Genomic DNA, 20185 nt, shown 5'->3' with positions numbered 1-20185 from the left:
TGCCAAGATGTGGATGGACGGATTATACCCAAATATGGACATGACTGATGTCAGAGCAAAGGGGCGTTGTGTTGTGAATGATGTCACATTGCCCATATGTGACATCATGGAGATCCCTGATGACAGAGAGAGAGAGAGAGGAAATAGTAGGCAGAATAGTTAGTCTGTCTGACCCGGTAGTCCTCAGTATCTTCTTGCTGTGCTGACATTTAGATCACATATCTGCTCTTTCAGCTGCAAATAAAAGGGATTCACTTTGAATGCTCCAAACTTCATCCACAGCAGCAGAAACGATGTTTCGACCACGCGGTCCTCTTCCGCCCGACAGAGAGCTGGTCAAGCGATGGGAACGCGAGCAGGTCAGTCTGAGGAAGCGGGTGGTGGAGGAGGACACGGAAGAGTGGCAGAGGAGTCCGGCGTTCTCCGGGCTGAAACGAATCGGCGGGGTGGACCTGTCCTTCGTCAAAGGGGACAACGTCAACGCCTGCGCGCAGCTCGTGGTGCTGAGCTACCCCGACCTCAAGGTGCTGTACGAGGACAGCCAGATGGTCACCCTCACCGCCCCTTACATCGCCGGCTTCCTTGCCTTCAGAGAGATACGGTACTTCATGGAGGCCCTGAGACGTCTAGAGAGGAGCCAGCCCGATCTTCTGCCGCAGGTGGTCTTGGTTGACGGAAACGGTCTCTTCCACTACAGAGAGTTCGGCCTGGCGTGTCACCTGGGCGTCCTGTCGGGACTGCCCTGCGTCGGCGTTGCCAAGAACCTGCTGCAGGTGCAGGGCGTGGCCCGGGGCGCCGAGCACATGTCGCGGGTGGCCGGCCTGCGTAAAGGAGGGGACTCCTTCCCGCTCACGGTGGCCTCGGGAAAAGTCCTGGGCAAGGCCCTGCGCAGCTCCGACAGCAGCACCAAGCCCGTGTACGTGTCCGTGGGCCACAAGATCAGTCTGGACACGGCGGTGCGCCTCACGTACTCGTGCTGTCGCTATCGAGTCTCCGAGCCCATCAGGCAGGCCGACCTTCGCTCCAGACGATACCTTCGCAGACACTTTCGGTCTTGACGACGTCCCGAGAGAAAATGGAAGACGTCTGTGTTCTGCAATTCTTCTGCCTACACATACGTCATGTCCTAGTATGAGCGAATAGGGGAAGGGGCTCAACGTCACGTGATGCCTTTGTTTAGCCCCCCAAAAAACGTCAGCTGTCCCGAAATCGGGCCAAACAATGGTAAGCTTATTGGTCAAAAACCCGGATGTGTGTCTCAAAGAATAGGACCCCAATGGAAAGAAGCTCTCCAGCTTTATAGTGTTTAACCCTTTAAGACCTGAAGCCGATTCTACAAATGTCTTCTAAATCCCAACAGTTTTCTGAAAAACCTGTTTCTATATCAGTGGTTTTCAAACTTTTTCATGTCAAGGACCCCCAAAATGATATGTATTTGGCTGCGGACTCCCATCTCAAAATATTTTGTTCCAGGGACCCCCAGAAGCAAAGATTTGAGTTAAAAATGTTCGCTTTAAATATATATATATTCAAAGATTTGCACACATTTTCAAGATAAAAAAAAAATAGCAGATCTACAAGCTCATAGCGCGGCACGAGTGCCGCGCTATGAGCTTGTAGATCTGCTATTTTTGAATAGCCAAAGTGTAAAATAATGCTTTTTAGCTCTAATGAAAAAGTGTCACAGATGCGTTCCAGGTCTTAATGGGTTCATTCTATTTTCAATAAAAAACTAGGACTGTCAAAGTACAGTTTAAGTAGGGTTAGAGATATTTATTTTGTAGTAAGTGTTAAATAGTTCTATATTCTCATAATCATTGCTATAGAGTGTTTGTTCAGTAACAGTCTCTCCAGCTCTTTAGTAAACAGAAAATGCTTTTTCAGATCGGGATACCAAGTTAATCAAACCAGGAGAGATAATTCATACACCATACAGGATAAACAAGTGAAATTAGAAGTGATGACACAAACAAGTGAGCAGATCAAATCGGAACTGGAACACTATAAAATTGAAGCTGATAAATGGGTACTCTTCTGATTGACTGAAATTCGCAACCCACCTGAAAATATATTTTCTGTTTATTGAAGAGCTGGAGAGACAACTTGTGCTGAACAAACAATGTAAAGCAATTATCAGAATATAGAGCTTTAACTTTTTTACATTTTGTATAAACCAAAAAAAATTCACTTACCCTACAATCCTATATTAAAATTGGCTTAAGGAAGGACGGGCCGGCGGGCATTTGTGAGCTTGTAGATCGGCTATTTTCAGTTTATATTCCCCTCAGAATAGGGATGATAGGGTTCAACTGGTTAATGTAAATAAATAAAAAGTTCCTATCACACAAAGATTTGGCGGCCCCCCTGTAGTAACTCTGAGGACCCCCTAGGGGTCCCGGACCCCCTGTTGAAGACCCCAGTTCTAGTTCATTAACAATAAAATAATAATAAACCCGCCAGACACTGCCAACTTGCATGGTACAAGAGAAAAGTTTTAATAAAGTGAAGCAACGTTTTGGTCGTGAAGACCTGATTTAATACTTTTTAATCTAGGTGTGCAAAAGCTTTATTTAATACAATTCTAGTTCCTTTAGAAATGGGGGGGGGGGGGTCATTTCCGGTGATAAGCTTAGACTTTTTTACTTTTTACAAGGGCCAGTTACAATTTGTAGCCGTAGGTGCTCTTTTAGAGCGGTTTTGAAGGAGGGTAAGGAGTCACACTTTAAAGCAGTATAGCAGTTCTCTTCTGATTGCTTTTGTTGCCATTGTTTCACTTGAGACGTTGGCCTCTAAGATACAACCCAGGTAGGTAATGTCATCTTTCCTTGTGATGACATTGTCGCCCATTTTGACTGTGAAGTCTTTGGCCTTGCAGAGGTTTATTCTGGACCCAAAAGGAATGGATTCAGTTTTGCCCAGGTGTAGTGACAGTTTGTTATCAGTGAGCCAAAAAGATATTCTACCGAATTCAGAGCTAAGGGCCTCCTCCTGATCACATGACATGACCCCAAAAAATCCATTCTCCTGTTCTAGGCTACAGGCCACAAAACCGCTCAGTACCGGTACAGTAATAGCATATTTTAATGTTGAAAAGGAGTGGTATTCCCCTTTAACCCAGTAAGACCTGAGGCCGATTCTACAAATGCCTTCTAAAATAAGTCTCAAGACTTTTTCGTGCCAAGGAACCCCACATTTAAATGTATTTGGCCACGGACCCCACCTATCGGATGTTGTGCCAGGGACCACCCCAGAAGAGAAGATGTGTTAAAAAAAAAAAATGTGTGTACAAGCTCGCAGCGTGGCACAAAGTGACACAAAGTGACACACTGTGAGCTTGCTTTTTGATTGATTGATTGATTGAAATTTTTATTAGGCAAAAGACAAAAATAATTTTTGCCTAAAAGGTCCGACCAAAAAAGTCCTTGCGGACTTGTTTCCGTTGGGGTCCTTGAATTAATTTCATAGACATATATAGTAGCAACCAAACAGTTCAAAAATCTACATAAAAATACAGAAAAAAAAGTACATATACAAAAAAAGGGGAGGGGGGGGGGTCGTCTGTCTACAGGGAAACTGGTACTAGCTCCTCTTTTGGCCTCCAGAAAGATGAGTTTTTAGGGCTGTTTTGAATGAGCCCAGCGAACTGCATTTTTTGAGGGATGGGGTTAGACTATTCCAATCCTGGGTGGCTGTGCTGTAGAAGGAGAATTTGCCCATGTTTGTTTTATGGGTGGGTGGTACCAGATTGTTGTTTACGCTCCCTCTAGTTCCGTGACTGTGGGTGTCACTAACTTTTTCGAGGTATTTATACAGATATGCGGGTATAGGGGGCATTTCGGGCAAATCTGCATTTACAATTTTGAAGACCAGTCCCATTTTTTGTTGTTTAACCCTGTCTTCCACCCTGAGCCAGCCTAGGCTGGCAAAGTGAGTGGGAGAGAGGTGGGTCATGGGCCCCAGTCCGAGAAGTAGTCGGATCAGTTTGTTTTGGGATGTTTGAAGCTTAGTCTTCAGTGACACTGAGGTGTTGGAGTACCAAGAGGAGCAAGCATAGTCAAAAAAGGGGCTGAATCAGGGCCCCTGAGAGGGTCCCGGTTTTAATGGGCTAAGTAAGGAATCGGAGCACTTCTTCCACCACAAGACAGAATGACCGTTTACCCTCTCAGTGGCTCCAACTTACGTAAACAAGTTGAAGTTAGTGCCAATGGTCTTTTGGCATAATTCAATCCCTATTTTCATTAAGCATGCTGAGGTTTGCCAAACCAATTAAAGTTAAACAGTTTAAATTGACTCACTAAAAGATGAATAAAACATGATTTTTTCCCCCCCAAGAGCCGTCTGTCAACATTGAAACCTCTCAGCTTTCTCAAGAAGAACTGCCTCGGTCTGAGTGGCCTTTTTGCAAATGGAATCAATGCTGGCACATCAAAAGTCATTTTGTCAACTATAGGGTGGTGCCAAATATTGACTTACTGTCTTCACAGGACAAGAGGAGGGAGAGGTGAAGAGAAAAAAGAGAAGAGAAGAGAAGAGAAGAGAAGAGAAGAGAAGAGAAGAGAAGAGAAGAGAAGGAAATAGGTCATCAGGATAATCGGTAATAGAAGAAAGAATGGAAGAATGGAGAATTCAGCCATGCACACCAGACACAGTGGTGTAAAGTAACTAAGTACATTTACTCAAGTACTGTACTTAAGTACAATGTTGAGGTATTTTTACTTTACTAGAGTATTTCCAATTTTCAGTAATTTTACTTCTACTCCACTACATCTCGGAGGCAAATATTGTACTTTTACTCAACTACAATTATTTGAAAACTTTAGTTACTTTGTAGATTTTGACTATTATTACAAAACATACATTACCCACTTCAGCCCTACATACATTTCGGCCATTTGAAAATATGGAGCAAATAAAAAAATGGAGCTCACAATGCGTCGCAATGCGACACATTGTGAGCTTGTAGATCCGCTATTTTCAAAAGATTTGTATACATTTGAAAACTTGTGAAATGGGACATTCTGCATGATGAGTACTTTCTACTTTTGGTACTTTAAGTACATTTTTATACCAATACTTCTGTACTTTTACTCAAGTAAAATTTGAATTCCGGACTTTTAGTTGTAACAGAGTATTTCTACATTGCGTTATTGATACTTTTACTTAGTAACAAATGAGAGTATTTTTTCCACCACTGCAGAGAGACATAGACATGGAGGGACATGGAGACACAGGGAGAGACAGACAGACATATAGGGAGGGAGGGACGATGGCCGGTTTCTGTCCTACGCGTTCCTGATGTTTTTTTGTTACTCTTGAATGTATCTTTTTTGAACATTTCTGGAAAAAATTACCCCAAATACAGCCATCAAAATGTCCCCTCTTAAATGTTTTATTGGAACGTTTTACCACAAAATCTTAACAAAAGACAGTTGTACATAGACCCTCCAATATTTAACACCATTTTACCAAGACCATGGCACTCTAAAACGTCAAAACTTCACTTTTGACCTTGAAAGATTATGTTCCACTAAATCTGTGAAGGAAAATGTTTAATACATGATTTAGGGGGGTATTAGGACCAATAAAAACAATATCACATTACTATTGCAATTTATTTTGGGTTGGGCCTTTTTTGGGGGCTGAGATTGAAAGCATCTGTGTGATTTTAGATTTTAGCTATTCAAAACTAGCAGATCTACAAGCTCATAGCGTGTCACTTTGTGCCGCGCTATGAGCTTGTAGATCTGCATTTGTTTGTGTAAATCTTTGAGTATATAAATATTTTTAAAGCAAACACTTTTAACTAAAATCTTTGCTTCCGAGGGTCCCTGGAACAACATATTTTGAGATGGGGTCGGCCAATTATATATATAATTTTGGGGGTCCTTGACATGAAAAGGTTTGAGCACCACCGATATAGCAACATACATTGTTTCAGAAAACTTTTGGGATTTAAGGCAGGTACACATTGCAGGACCTTAAAGTGCTCGGGGGGTTATCTGATCGTTAAGCATTACACACTGCAGGAGTTTATTTCTTGAAATCGGCTGTCATAATATCGTTGTGGTCTTCACAACAGGATTGATCCCCGACAAGGGCTGACATACTGTAGGATAGTTCACTAGGATGCTATCTCCAGAGTCAGACCCAATACATACATTTGAGTTTATTCCAATTCATTTTAATCGACGTATCCCGTGATATGCCTCTCTCCCTCTCCCTCTCCCCCCTCTCTCGCTCTTTCTCTCTCTCTCTCTCTCTCTCTCCCTCTCTCTCCCTCTCTCGCAGTCAAGTGCGCAGAAGCCGTCAGTGACAGCGTTGCCATGTCCGCTTATTATAAGCGACTTTGGGCTTGTTTTTCTGTAGAGTTGCTTGTAAATATTGGTTGTTGCGGGGTGCATTTTTGGGGCTTATTTGTGTAGTTGCTTATTTGGCCTTGTTTCCTAATGTTGTTTAAACCAGTGGTTTAAACAACACATAATATGTATTTGTCCGCAGACCCCCCTTCTGTAAATATGTTGTGCCATCACTGACCCCCATACAAGATTTGTGTGGATTTGGAAAATATTCCACAATTTTCTCAAGATTTGTATTTGAAAATAGCTGCGACGCGTTGTGAGCTTGTAGATCGGCTATTTTCAAATATCCAATGTATTTGTAAATAGGTTTAAAGTGCTCAAGTGGCCTTTTCTTGGGCTTGTTTTCATAGACCTGGTTGCTTATTTCTCTCGCAACATCTGGCAACGCTGTTCATAACAGCGTGCACATGCTGCACACTCACACACACACACACACAGAGCTAGCTCTTGCTCTCACTCTCTGTCTGTCTCTCTCTCTCTCTCTCTCTCTCTCTGTACAATTCCTCTAAAATAAACAGCCCACCACCAGGCTCGCTCACTCTCTCATTTTGTTTTATAATGTTAACTTAATACAGGTCTGGACGGTAATATTGCGGGACTGTTTGTTGTGGTCAGATCCAGCGACGCTCCCCTGGCCACGGTGGCTGTAATGTGCTCTCATTGGCTGTAGCGTGGATCTCCTCGCAGACCCTTTCATAATGTATGATACTGTCCGATCTCCTGTCTGGGACAGAGCTGAATATCTAACATGGTAGTTATCTGAAAACGGTCGGAAAGCCGTCGCAGAGCGGATAATCGCGGCCACATCGTCTCGCGGAACCTTTCACACAGAGCGAGCATTATCTCGCAGATCAAAGGCCGATCTGCGTCAGATCGGGAGGTTTTGTCGGCGAGCGCCAAAAAATGTCGGCGACAGCAATCTCGGACCCAATCTCCTGCAGTGTGTACGGGCCCTTAGAAGACATTCTTTTAGAATGGGCCTCAGGTTTGAATGGACTAATGTCTGTTCGGGCTCTAACAGAGGAAGAGGAAGGACAGATCAGAGAGGGGGGTCTAAGATGTAGGGGACGAGACAGGAAGATAGAGCAAAGTTTTGTGTCTGTGGTTTTGTCAGGATACTATTGTCTCTCAAACAATTGGGGCATTTCCATGGGAAACTAAGGTAATGGCATCACAAATAGCCCGCACATAAATAACTAACTACAACAAAGTGGTAGCTCCTTACCTCATGCCCTGCAGTCAGTAAGAGCATAACAAAATGTGAGAGGGATGGATTTAGGTACAAAATGTGAGAGGGTTTACACATCCTTAGCTTAAACCAGGGCCAGTGGTGGAAAAAGTACATTTTGTACTTAAGTAAAAGTATCAACACTGCAATATAGAAATACTCAGTTAGAAGTAAAAGTCCGGAATTCAAAGTGTACTTGAGTAAAAGTACAAAGTATTGGCATCAAAATGTACTTAAAGTACCAAAAGTAAAAGTACTCATTATGCAGAATGCCCCATTCGAGAGAGAGAGACAACCAATACACTTCTGTGGCAAACAAAAGTAATATTAAATATTCAATCATATATTGACAAACCCAAAACCAGCCCGGCCCAGAGAAGAGCTGGTGGTTTCCTAAAAACTGAATAAATACCACATTGAAAAACAAAACTTCACTGTTCGCCCAACATTGTTGTAACTAAGAAAATATAACGTACACACACACGTACGCTCCATATACATGCGTGCACGGACTTGTAAAAAAAAATCAAATAATGTGTCTCTTGGGATCCACTGTCACTCCCAAAACGGCCTATCGTGACTTCTTGGGACAAATGTGACCAAACGTCAAACCTTTGAGGGGACGGGGGTCCCCTGGGGGTCATCTGATGACGTCCCGGTCACTTCCGCGGTCCAGGAATGCGGCAGTGCCGTTCTCAAACCCCAAAACAGTTTAAAACACGGAGGCGCGCCGTCTAAAGCGTGCAGAGTGTTGCGAAGTCAGCTTCAGCCGACTCGGCACCGTTTGAGTTATGTCCCGAGAGGGACAGAATTGTAACTCACGTCTCCCCTAGTCAACATGTGACGTTTGGTCAAATCCGTCCCAAGGGTCACCCGTTTGCCGTCTTGGGAGTGAGAATGCGGTGCTCCAGTGAGGATCTTGGATTTCAGGTGAGCAGCCTGCATCTATGACAGTGGTTTTCAACCCTTTTCATATCACTTGAGCCACAGACCACCGTTTGATGAGATTTAGCCTCTCAGACCCAATGCGTAGAACATTTTGTTATCGTCGGATACGATTTTGTATTCCATGCTGTATTGATGTTGGTGCCAACATAGGAGAGATAACTGGCAAACGTTGATCAAAATAACAATTCTTTAATTAAGTAATGCAGATGTTTAACAATAATGTAACTCTCTCATTATACCAGGGACAATGACTTGGACTTAGCTCCCCCTCGGACACACCTGTGGACTACACCAGGTACAAATGACTTTTTTGTTGCACTCCCTCATGGAGCTACTTGCGGATTATACTAGGGTCAGTCCACCCTAGGTGGACACGCACTGACCTTTTGCACCTTAATCCCATGTATAACGCACTGACTTTTTTGTCTTTTTATTGTGCTCTTTTTTCTCTAAGCACCTTAGAGAAAGCACAGTATAAGTATAACATGCACAGTATACATACATTGCTGCTATGCTCAGGCACCTTAATTTTTATTATCTCAGGTACTTTGTAAATATGTAGATAACTTGTCTGGCCTTCTGTTGCTCTGTTGTTTTGATCTCCTTCCCACTTGCCCCCCACCCCTCTTCTTCTCCCCCCCCCATCTTCTTTCTATGGAAATTAACGTTGCGATGGGAACGATGTACAAAAACGAATTTCACCCACTTTTTTACCTTGTAAACCTGTGATGTGACAATAAAACTGATTCTGATTCTGATTCTGATTCAAGTAAAATGAAACCAAATGGACCCGTAAGCGTCCATTTGGTTTCATTTTACTCTCTCAAGAGTTACCAACTCTCCATCATTTAGCTGGGGACCACCTGGAACCCCCTCAAGGACCACTGGTGGTCCCCGGACCACTGATCTATGACATCAGTCATCTATGAAGTCAGTCATCTATGATGTATCTATGACATATCTATGACATATGAACTCAGCATTCTGGCAAGGTTTCAGACTGGATCAGAGCCCCATTATCTTCCATTATAAAATCAAAGCAAAATATCTGAAAAAAAGTGTAAAACATGGGGGGGAAAAAGAAAACTACAACAATAGCAGAGGTACTTCTGTAGCCTACTGGCCACAATACATGTGGTGCAGGTTGAGACTTGAGAGATTAGCTCCGGACACACACACACACACACACAGACCCTCTTACAGATGGCGAGACTGCTGCAGAACCATGCCGTAAAAGGCGGTGAAATAACTGTCATTGCGACGCGATGTGAGCTTGTAGGTCAAAGAGTTGGAATAACTTCAAACATTTTTAACACAAATCTTTTCTTATGAGAGTCCCAGGCACAACATATTTTGAGATGGGGGTCCACAGCCAATACATCTCAATTTGGGAACCATTGCTCTACTGTCATCAAATTGATGACCAAACCCAGAAGGAGGGTATAGTTCCGGGGGAGTAACTCCAGGAGTGTACAAAATGGTACCAAATTCGGCCTGTAAGGGTCCATTTGGTTCCGGTAGGTACTTTATAGTGTAGATTGGGGTCCCAGAGATAATGGGGGTCTGTGGCCTTAATGCATGTGAAAATGGTAACCATTTGCTCTAGTATAGTGGTTCTCAAAGTGGGGTCCATTGACTATCAGGGTTCCTTGAGGAGGCTCCAAATTGACCTTTACAGGCCTGTAACTCTGAGAGTGTACAAATGGGGGGGTCAATGAAATGACAAAGTCTGATAACCACTGCTCTTAGTGGAGCCAAAGTTTGAGCCGGAAGGCGTCCACGCCGTTCAGGTAGTACTGGAACAGCCGCTTGTCTCGGACAAAGCCCAGGTTCTCGTAGAGCTTGAGGGCCGAGTGGTTGGTGGTCTCCGTCTCCAGGACCACCTCGTCACAGTCGCCCTCCACCATGGCGTAGATAGACTTCTTCACCAGGTCGGTGGCGATGCCTTTCCGCCGGTGCTCGGCGTCCACGGCCAGCATGGCGATGTAGCCGCGTCGGACCGTTCTCCTGTGGGTGTCCAGCTTGCACACGATGGCTCCGACGCACTCCTGCCCCGCCATGGCCAGGAAGCAGAGCTGGGGCCAGTTGTGGATGAAGTACCTGTACGTGTAGATGGAGTAAGGCTCGGATAGGGCCTTGGTGATCAGCGCCATGATCCACGGCATCTGTAGCTCCGACTCGTAGCCGACGTAGCGGATCTCGTGGCGGCTCTCGTCCGTCTCTTCGGGAGAACCTTTCGGTTTCAGATTCAGTCTCGCCAGCTCTGCCGCGAGGTGTGTCTCGGCGTCGGGGGGCTTCGTCGTTTCTTCGTCGGTTTCCGGGCGGCTTTGCGTAGCCTCCTCAGTTCTTGTGCTGCTCTTTATTTCGTTCATGTCGTTGTTGTTCAGGAGAGGCTGGCCGCCGGGGCCTCTTGAACGGGGGCCTCCTTCGCCATGGTGGCAATCCTCACTGATCGGTGTCCCTTCCTCGGTGGCGCTGCTGCTTTCATAGTTGTCATTGGACAGTCTGGTAGGATTTTCGGGATGGTTCTCTGTGCCCTGGTTGCTGTCGGCATCCTCTGATGGGTTGATGATGCCGTTTAACTGCTGCTGTTCCTGGGGTTGCATCTCGGCGCGGATCACCGTCAGGTTAGCATGTGATGATACCATGTTTTTCAGATTTTTCTTGATCGCTTGTCGCTTGCGGTCCTCGCTGACCACCTGTGACTCCTTCCCAGTGACAGCGGTGGTGAAGGGGTCCTCTTGCCTGTCGCGGTCCGTCTGCCCTTCCTCCCAGGACGCCACGGCCCTACCCCCGGGGAAGGGAGTGGCTTCAGACGGGCTTGCGGGCAGCGCGCTACTCGGCCCAGTCATCACTGTAGCCATCCCACAACATGGAGGTGGAGATTTAATTTCATTCACGGGGTGGAAGTCTTCACTGACTCAAGTCACTTCACCGCATATAAATCCACGGATCCCTGAAGTGTTACAGGTCTCATCTGTGACGTTTGATGTTACTTCACCCTTGATTTCCCAGCTGCCCCATACATGGGCATAATGTGACATCAGACATAACACAAACTGTTGCCTGACAATGCCCATTTGTGCTGACCTCTCGCATGTCCATATTTGGGCACAATCCACGCTCCCTCCCGGCCACAAAACGTTTTGAATTTTTTTTTATTTCTCGTTGCGCGAGGAAAGCCTGACAAGTGCCGTTTACTGTTGACATAAACTAGGGCTAGCCGATATGACTTCAAATCAATAACACCATTATTTCAAACTTTTGCCTTGATTATGATTAATGAACATTTCTTTTTAAATAGCAGATCTGCAAGCTCACAATATGACGAAATGCAACGCGTTGTGAGCTTGTAGATCGGCTATTTTTGCACGCCACCATTGTACAGCAAAGTAAAATACAGGGCTTAAATAATTAATCCGACTAATCAAACAAAAACTTGGTTCTCAATTATTCTATTTACCTACCGTATATGAGTAACATTAACACATTGCGTGCCAATCGCGTAGTTCTACGCGAACCTAAATAATTGCGCAGCGTGCCAGTCGCGTAGTTCTAGGCGAAGTGGTCTTTTTTTTTCTCTTTTCCTCGCAGTGACACATTTCATTGTAGGCCTCCCTCGCAGTGACACATTTCATTGTAGCACACCCGGATATGGAAATATCCGTATGCGGAGATTTTCGTTCCCATCCGCCGCCACTCTAAAGCTTCCCCTAATCCGCCATTATCTCTGAGTTTTTTTTCTCCTCGCTGAACGCTGTTTAACAGAAACCGCGACTACTGCAAAATGGAATGTCGCCGATTGAAACGGTCTTCTCTGGGCCACTCACACAGCTACCCTGTGTGTCTACAAACAGTTTAACGCGCGATATTAAGGTATTTAGCGAGGTCTGTGGTGACGTGAAAAAAACAAAAAAACAACAATAAATCGCTGGCACTGGTGAGTACATTATGATATTAAACTCTGGCATGGAATGTGTTAAAGCTGCACTATGTAACTTTGCTGTACTTACCCCGGATTTGAAGCCGGGTCTTCTGCACAAGTGCTGAATTTCTAACCATTGAGCTAATAGAGCCTGCCTGCTTGCCTATAGGACATAAATTATATCTTGACCTTCAGGTCAAAATGGATGTCCAGAAACAGGATGGTGTCAAAGGTCGTGTCCAACCGAGACACAGGATCTAAATGTCTCAATAGAAGAGCAGGGAGACCAAATACAACCACCTCAATTGTATAAGTTATATTGTACTAACATACTCTACCATACAGATTACATTTTATTCATTTAAAAAAAAAGTTACATAGTGCCACTTTAAGGTGGTTATTGGTTCTGAATGTCAGTTTTGATACAATTTCCCAGCTCTAACATAAACACACATGCCTACTAATACACAGTAAAATGTAATTAGTATAACTGGCCCAAAGGGACCATTTGGGTTCACAGTCACACTCTTGGAGTTGACTTAACACTAAGGGTTTTACTGTGCAATAAGGCAAGGCTCTTGCGGTTAAGGGAAGGTCTTTCTCAATACTTGAACAAACAACTACAAGAACTTGAACATACATTCTCTCTCTCCCTCTCTCTCTCTCTGAACTGTAGTTATCAGCTCAGCTGTGCTCTCAGTTGGAACTGCACCATAACAGACATCATGTGCGGGCGGGCGTATGTACAACATGAGGTCTTTACATAAGTATTTAGTGCCAGAGCACACAGCCCTTCCCCTGTGTCACATCATTTGTTACAGTCTACTTTAGTCCCTCTCTCTCTTTCTCTCTCTCTCTCCCTCTCTCTCCAGGCCATACAGATCACACTGGGTGGAGTGAGTCAATAATCAGGGGTCCTTGAGGGGGCAAAATGAGTTAATATAGCGCCACAATCCGCTTAACCACTTAAAACCTATATACAGCTATTTGAAAATAGCCGGTTTCGAGCTTGAGGATCTGCTACTTTTGATGCTTTTGTGTATCTCAATTTGTAACTCAAATCTTTGCTTCTGGGGATTCTACAAATGTCTAAATGCTAAGTTATATTTTTTTTCAAACGTATGTTGCTACATATATATCAGTGGTTCTCAAACTTTTTTCATGTCAAGGACCCCCAAAATGATATGTATTTGTTCGCCGAACCCCCCCCCCCCCACCCCATCTCAAAATATGTTGTTCCAAGGACCCCCAGAAGCAAAGATTTTAGTAAATTCAAAGATTGCACAAATCTTCACGATTTTTCAAAAATTGCAGATCTACAAGCTCATAGTGCGGCACCGAGTGCCACACTATGAGCTTGTAGATCTACTATTTTTGAATAGCCAAATAAATCAATAAATGACACAGATGCGTTCCCGGTCTTAATGGGTTAATTTACGAGGTTTCTGCCCAACAGCAACGATATGCGGGTCCATGGGCACAACATATTTAGTGTTTGATAAGAATTGAGTGCGGCCTGTCCCTCTGTCAGATCATTTTGTTGCTGTCAGGCAGTCCAATATGTCCATATTTCACTGAAAAGTATTAACGAGGGCTTGTGACTTAAAAAAAACTACAATGGATCCACTGGAACACAGGTTCTTTTTTTACCCATTTCCCTGAAAAGTTGTGATTTTCCACCTGACGTCGGCCACAATTTGTTACAGTGTCTCTATTTGCTCCCTCTCTCCAGGCCATACAGTTCACACTGGGTGGAGTGTGAGTCAATATAATCTCCGTCTGTGTCTGGCTCCACACAACAGTGTTTCTCAACCAAGGGGATTAATCCATAAAGACCAGGAACGCATCTGTGTCATTTTAACATTTATTTTGCTATTCAAAAATAGGAGATCTACAAGAGCTTGTAGATCTGCTATTTTTGAAAAATCGTGAAAATTTGTGCCAATCTTTGAATGCACATATTTTTAAAGCAAACATTTTAACTAAAATCTTTGCTTCTGGGGATTCTACAAATGTCAGTTTTTTGGTTCTATATCAGTGATTCAATTTGAAAATATACAGTAAGATTTGCACACATTTTCACGATTTTTCTAAAAATAGCTCATCTACAAGCTCATAGTGCGGCACTCTGTGCCGCACTATGAGCTTGTAGATCTGCATCCGGTCTTAATGGATTAACAGCCCAGGTTTGGACCAGGAGACATCACGTCATGGACAAAGCACCAGTGGTCACATAAACATATACAACCATGTAGAAATGCTCTAAAGTAAAAGTCCGGTATTCAAAATCGACTTGAGCGAAAGTACAAAAGTATTAAAAGATGTACGCTACGTAACAAAAGTAAAAGTACTCATTATGCAGAATGTCACATTTCGCAAGTTTCCAAATGTATAAAATCCTATCTAGCATATCTACAAGCTCACAACGCGTCTTTTTGCGACGCGTTGTGAGCTTGTAGATCGGCTATTTTCAAAGAGCCGAAGTATATAGGGCTGAAGTGCTTAATGTATGTTTTGTAATAACAATCTAAATCTACAAAGTAAGTAGTAATTCACATGTTCAAATAATTGTAATAGAATTAGAAATACTCAAAATGGTACTTAACTACCGTAATGGAGTAAATGTACTTAAGTTACTTTCCACCACTGCAAAGCACAGTATAACTTTAATTGGGACTGCTACAATCAATTGTATTCTTAGCCATTGTTCTGTGAATTACTCTTTTGATTAATCAAATTATCGAGAAACATGTTCTTGTTATTTATACGTTTTTTTTAAATAAAAGATTGAATAACCTGATTTACCAGCCCTATGTTATGCTTTGTTTTATAGCAGAAATGTCGTGCAGAAATATTTTCCCTATTTCAGAAAATCGATTTTATTACAATTCTTGTATTTTTTTATCAACTGAATCAATTACTTCGATTAACTGTTGGCACCCCGTCTCTTTATCTTATATAGTATTCTGGTGGAACCAGTACAAGAAATTGATTAGAGGAACAAAAATATATTCAAGGTAATGAAAATTCATGACATGCATACACACGGTTTACATGGTATGCTATGAAACATAAAATGTAGCACTGACGTGTATGCATACTTAAAGATAGGGAAAGTGATATTGTTTTGTTTAAATAAGTGTTAAGTAGCTCTAATTTCTGATAGCAGGCATTGAATAGAGTGTTTGTTCAGTAACTGGATATCAGGAAAGAGAACTCACACAGGATACAGATTAACCCATTCAATTCGGGAACACTTGTGTGTCACTTTAGATGTCTTTGGCTATTCAAAAATAGCAGATCTACAAGCTTGTAGATCTGCTATTTTCGAAAACTCTTATGTATGTTTTTGCAAATCTTTGAATATATATATTTTTAAAGCGAACATTTGTCAACTTAAAACTTTGCTTCTGGGGGGGTCCCTGGAACAAAACATTTTGGGACGGGGGTCCTCGGCCAAATACATATCTAAAAAAGTTTTCTAAATCCTAACAGTATGTTATATCAGTGGTGCTCCAACTTTTCCATGTCAAGGACCCACCCCCAAAATTATATGTATTTGGCCACGGACCTCCATCTCAAAATATGTTGTTCCAGGGACCCCCAGAAGCACAGATCGGAGTTAAAAATGTTCACTTTAAATATATATATACCGTATTTTCCGCACTATAAGGCGCATCTGAGTATAAGGCGCACCTTCAATAAATGTATTATTTTCATATATAGGGCGCACCGCATTATAAGGCGCATCCGCACTATAAGGCGCACTGACGGTGCGGCTTATAGTGCGGAAACCAAGGGAACCAATATTGATACATATATAAAGCGCATCGGATTATAAGGCGCATCCGCACTATAAGGCGCACTGACGGTGCGCCTTATAGTGCGGAAAATACGGTATATATATATATATATATATATATATATATATTAGGCCTGTCCCCGACTAAGGATTTGTTTAGTCGACTCTAATTGGCGACTAATTGCCAATAGTCGACTGACAGTCGACTAATAAAAAAAGCTATTTTTTTTTTTTGGGCCAAAATACATTTTATTTCAAAGGGCCAAGTCTACACAGTTTGTTTTGTCTCCAGCAGAGTTTCTAGTGTCTCTATCTCTCTCTGGAAGAGGTTGCACATGAACTCTGCAGCCGCACTGAGGCGCTCCAACACAAACAATACCAATACAAAGACGAGGAATAAGAAGAATAAAGTGGAAGTTACGTGTGGTTGCAGGTGTAGACTTGGCCAAAAAACAATTTAAAACATTTTTGGCCCTTAAAAAAAAAATACTTTTTTTTTTTTTTTTTTTTTTTTCGACTAGAGTCGACTAAGAGACACTTAGTCGACTCGGACCCCCCGCGACTAACCAGTCGACTAGTCGACTTAGTCGAGGTCAGGCCTAATATATATATATATATATATATATTCAAAGATTTGCACACATTTTCCACGATTTAAAAAGAAAATAGCTAAATAAATCTTAAATTGACACAGATCCGTTCCCGGTCTTAATGGATTAAACAAGTGAAATTGGAAGTGATGACACAAAGACAAAATTGGAACTGGAACACTAGAACATAGAAGCTAAAGAAGCTAAGGAAGATAAATGGACACTCTTTCCTGATAGGCCTGAAATTGGCAAACCACCTGAAAATATATGTTCTGATTATTAAAGAGCTGGAGAGACAGGTAGACCCCTTTCACTAAACAAACACTCTTTAGCAATTATTACTATCAGAATATAGTGCTTTTAAACAAAACAAATATCACTTACCCAAATACAAACAAATCATGGACATATCAGACCGTGGAAGAACAGGATTTTGGGATTAATTTGAATGCGATGAGGTCATTGAAAAACCACGCTTATACACCTACACACGTGCACGTTACGCGCACGGTCACTGATTTGGCCCAATTCTGCCGTGGCATTATCCACTGGCCTTGGCCGCATGCCGGCGGTGTGTGTGTGTGTACGTGTACGTGTGCGTGTGCGTGTGTGTGTGTGTGTGTGTGGTGGGGGGGTACCACAGTGTGATTACATTATGTGGATTAAGTGATTAAGGTGGCAGGATCTAAGTGGATTTTGGCACATAAAAAAAAGAGAGTTTTGGCCTGTAGCTAGTTAGTCTGGTCTTTTATTCATCGGGTTACAGGAAAGAACGAGGGTTTTTCGAGGTTGTTGCCCTCATGTCTCTCAGTTCAGTTATGATAACACTTTATATCATTGCTGTCGGGCAGAAACCTTGTATCTCCACAGTTCAACGTTTTTTCTTTGTTTTTGTTTGTTCGTAAATTGTAATGCCTACAATTCCAAGTGCTTGCCAGGGTGGGGGTTCAAAAGTGATTATTTTGGGGGGTCGCGGGCCTGAAAAGTTTGGGAACCCTTGCTATATAATATAAATGCTGACAATTTGTGCGATAGAAGGTATTTTTGGATAGATACTTACTTCCTTCTACAGTTCTACTGTCTACCCTCATGCATGTGGAGGTCTGAGCCCAGGCCAGGATCAGATGTTTTAACTGTGGCTTTAACATACATCTTTCCCCTGTCCTATCTTTGATAATGGCCAGATGTTTTAACAGTTTTTTAACCCATTCAACCGGGAACGCATCTGTGTAATTTTTTTTTTATTTCTTTGGCTATTCAAAAATAGCAGATATACAAGCTCATAGCACGGCACCGAGTGCCGCGCTATGGGCTTTTAGATTTGCCATTTTTGAAAAAAGATTCGTGAAAATGTGTGCAAATCTTTGAATATATATAGTATACATTTTAACTAAAATCTTTGCTTCTGGGGGTCCCTGGAACAAAATATTTTGAGATCGGGGGGGGGAGGTCGTGGGCAAATACATATAATTTTGGGTGGCCCTTGACATGAAAAAAGTTTGAGAACCACTAATATTATACAGTAGGTGGCCAGTGACTTTGACCAGTTTCACTTTCAAAACCTTTGCATCATGCATGTCACACAAAAAGAATCCAGGACACAACACCAATGGTTTTGATCATTTGGATTGTAGAAGTTAAATAGTGGATTTGTAGATAGGACTCTGTATGAACAAACTTGTTACATCAACAAAACGCATCGCTGGCCACCTACTGTAGCAACATTTTTAATGTTTTAACTGTTAGGATTTAGAAGACATTTGTAGAATAAGATGCGAAGATTTGAGTAAAACAAAAATTACTTTAAAAAACATATATATTCAAAGATTTGCACAGATTTTCATGATAAAAATAAATAAATAGCAGATCTACAAGCTCGTAGCGTGGCACTCGGTGCCAAGCTTATAGATCGACTATTTTAGCTACTTTTGTGTAACAGAATATATGCAATGTGGCCCTCTGGAGTGACTGTGGAAATATAGTGGCCCTCTCCATCATCAAAGCTGCCCAGCCCTGTGCTAAAGAGTAAAAGAAAGAGGCAGCGATGTCGGCCGTCTGGACATGTTTCATGGTAAAAATCCAATCTGAAGCACCGTCATGACACGGTTTACAAAGAGTATCAGGACAACCTTCCAAGTCAACGGTACTTTTCCTATGTTTCCCTCCCTGCTTTATCTAGCTAAATCTAATAGCATGTAGGGTGCCACTCACATGCCACACACAAGATAAATATCAAACATGCTTGATCATTATCTGATGCGTCTCTTAGCAGATTACAAGGTTTTAAGATTGGATCTTGGATGGAACCCCTCACGCTACAACATAATCCGGGCAAGATCAAACAGGGAACGCCCCCCCCCATCCCCCCATCCCCCCCCCTACATCTTTTCTCCTGTCCTTACCTTTGATGATCACCGGATGTTTTAAATTTGGATTTAGGCCCTGTCCTACCTTTCACGATGGTCATATGTTTATTTAGAGGACATCTTTCTCCCGTCCTACCTTTCTAGATGTATATTTAACAGGGACAGTTCAGACCAGTTCAGCCTGGCGGACTGAACTGGCGCACCGCCGATACGGAATTGATTGATTGATGTACTTTTATTTAGTAAGACATGAGAATCACAGTACATGGAAGTACAAAATTCACAATACAAGGTCTACTAAACTGGAAGACTCAGTTAAGCACGCAGCTTGTTTAAGATGAGAACCCCATGCACACAAATCATGATGACATATAAGGGACAGACAGATATACACACTACTATACAGAATGTCATACAATCAGCTTTCAGGTTACTGGTATGAAGAGAGAAAAAATATATATACAAAAGAGGAAAATGAAAGAGGGGGGGGTAGGGGGGGTAGGTTAAGACTTAGACAGGGGCCATTTTCGAATTGCAGCCTCCTGAAGGTGTATCTTTAGGGCAGTTTTGAAAGTGAGAAGGGTTTTACACTCCTTTACTCCTTTTGGTAGGGCATTCCACATTTTTGATGAATAGCATGAGAACGAGTTCATTCCCTTAGTTGAGCCAAATCTGGGTTGAACATGATTTGTGGAGCTGCTTTGTGGAGTCCATGTTATGATCATGGACTTCATTAACATTTTGGAAGTATTTTGACAAATACAGTGGGATCCCAATGTTGTGGTGTATCTTGAAGACCAGGCCCATAGCAAGTTGCTGTACTCTGTCCTCAACCCTAAGCCATCCAATCCTAGCAAAATGAGCAGGGGTTAGATGGGTTTTGTGATTGAGGCCAAGAAGTAGCCTTACAAGTTTGTTTTGGGATGTTTGGAGCCTTGTTTTTAAGGCCTTGGAGGTGTTGTGATAC

General features: G+C 42.6%; 2 protein-coding genes across 2 annotated transcripts in view; one reads left to right on the top strand and one right to left on the bottom strand.

The window, feature by feature from the left end:
* Window positions 1-20185, bottom strand: part of trappc14 (trafficking protein particle complex subunit 14) — a 66814-nt gene that overhangs the window by 33622 nt on the left and 13007 nt on the right.
* On the top strand, window positions 294-1058 carry LOC308102105 (endonuclease V-like; the record flags this gene model as incomplete). Its single annotated transcript, XM_080451709.1, has 1 exon — window positions 294-1058. One exon carries the CDS (start codon window positions 294-296, stop codon window positions 1056-1058), a length of 765 nt encoding a protein of 254 aa, XP_080307835.1.

Source organism: Gymnoscopelus braueri, assembly GCF_963280865.1.
Source record: "Gymnoscopelus braueri genome assembly, chromosome: 15".
Lineage (NCBI taxonomy): Eukaryota > Metazoa > Chordata > Actinopteri > Myctophiformes > Myctophidae > Gymnoscopelus > Gymnoscopelus braueri.
The sequence above is the reverse complement of the archived record's forward strand: the minus strand, read 5'-3'. Positions and strand labels throughout refer to the sequence as shown.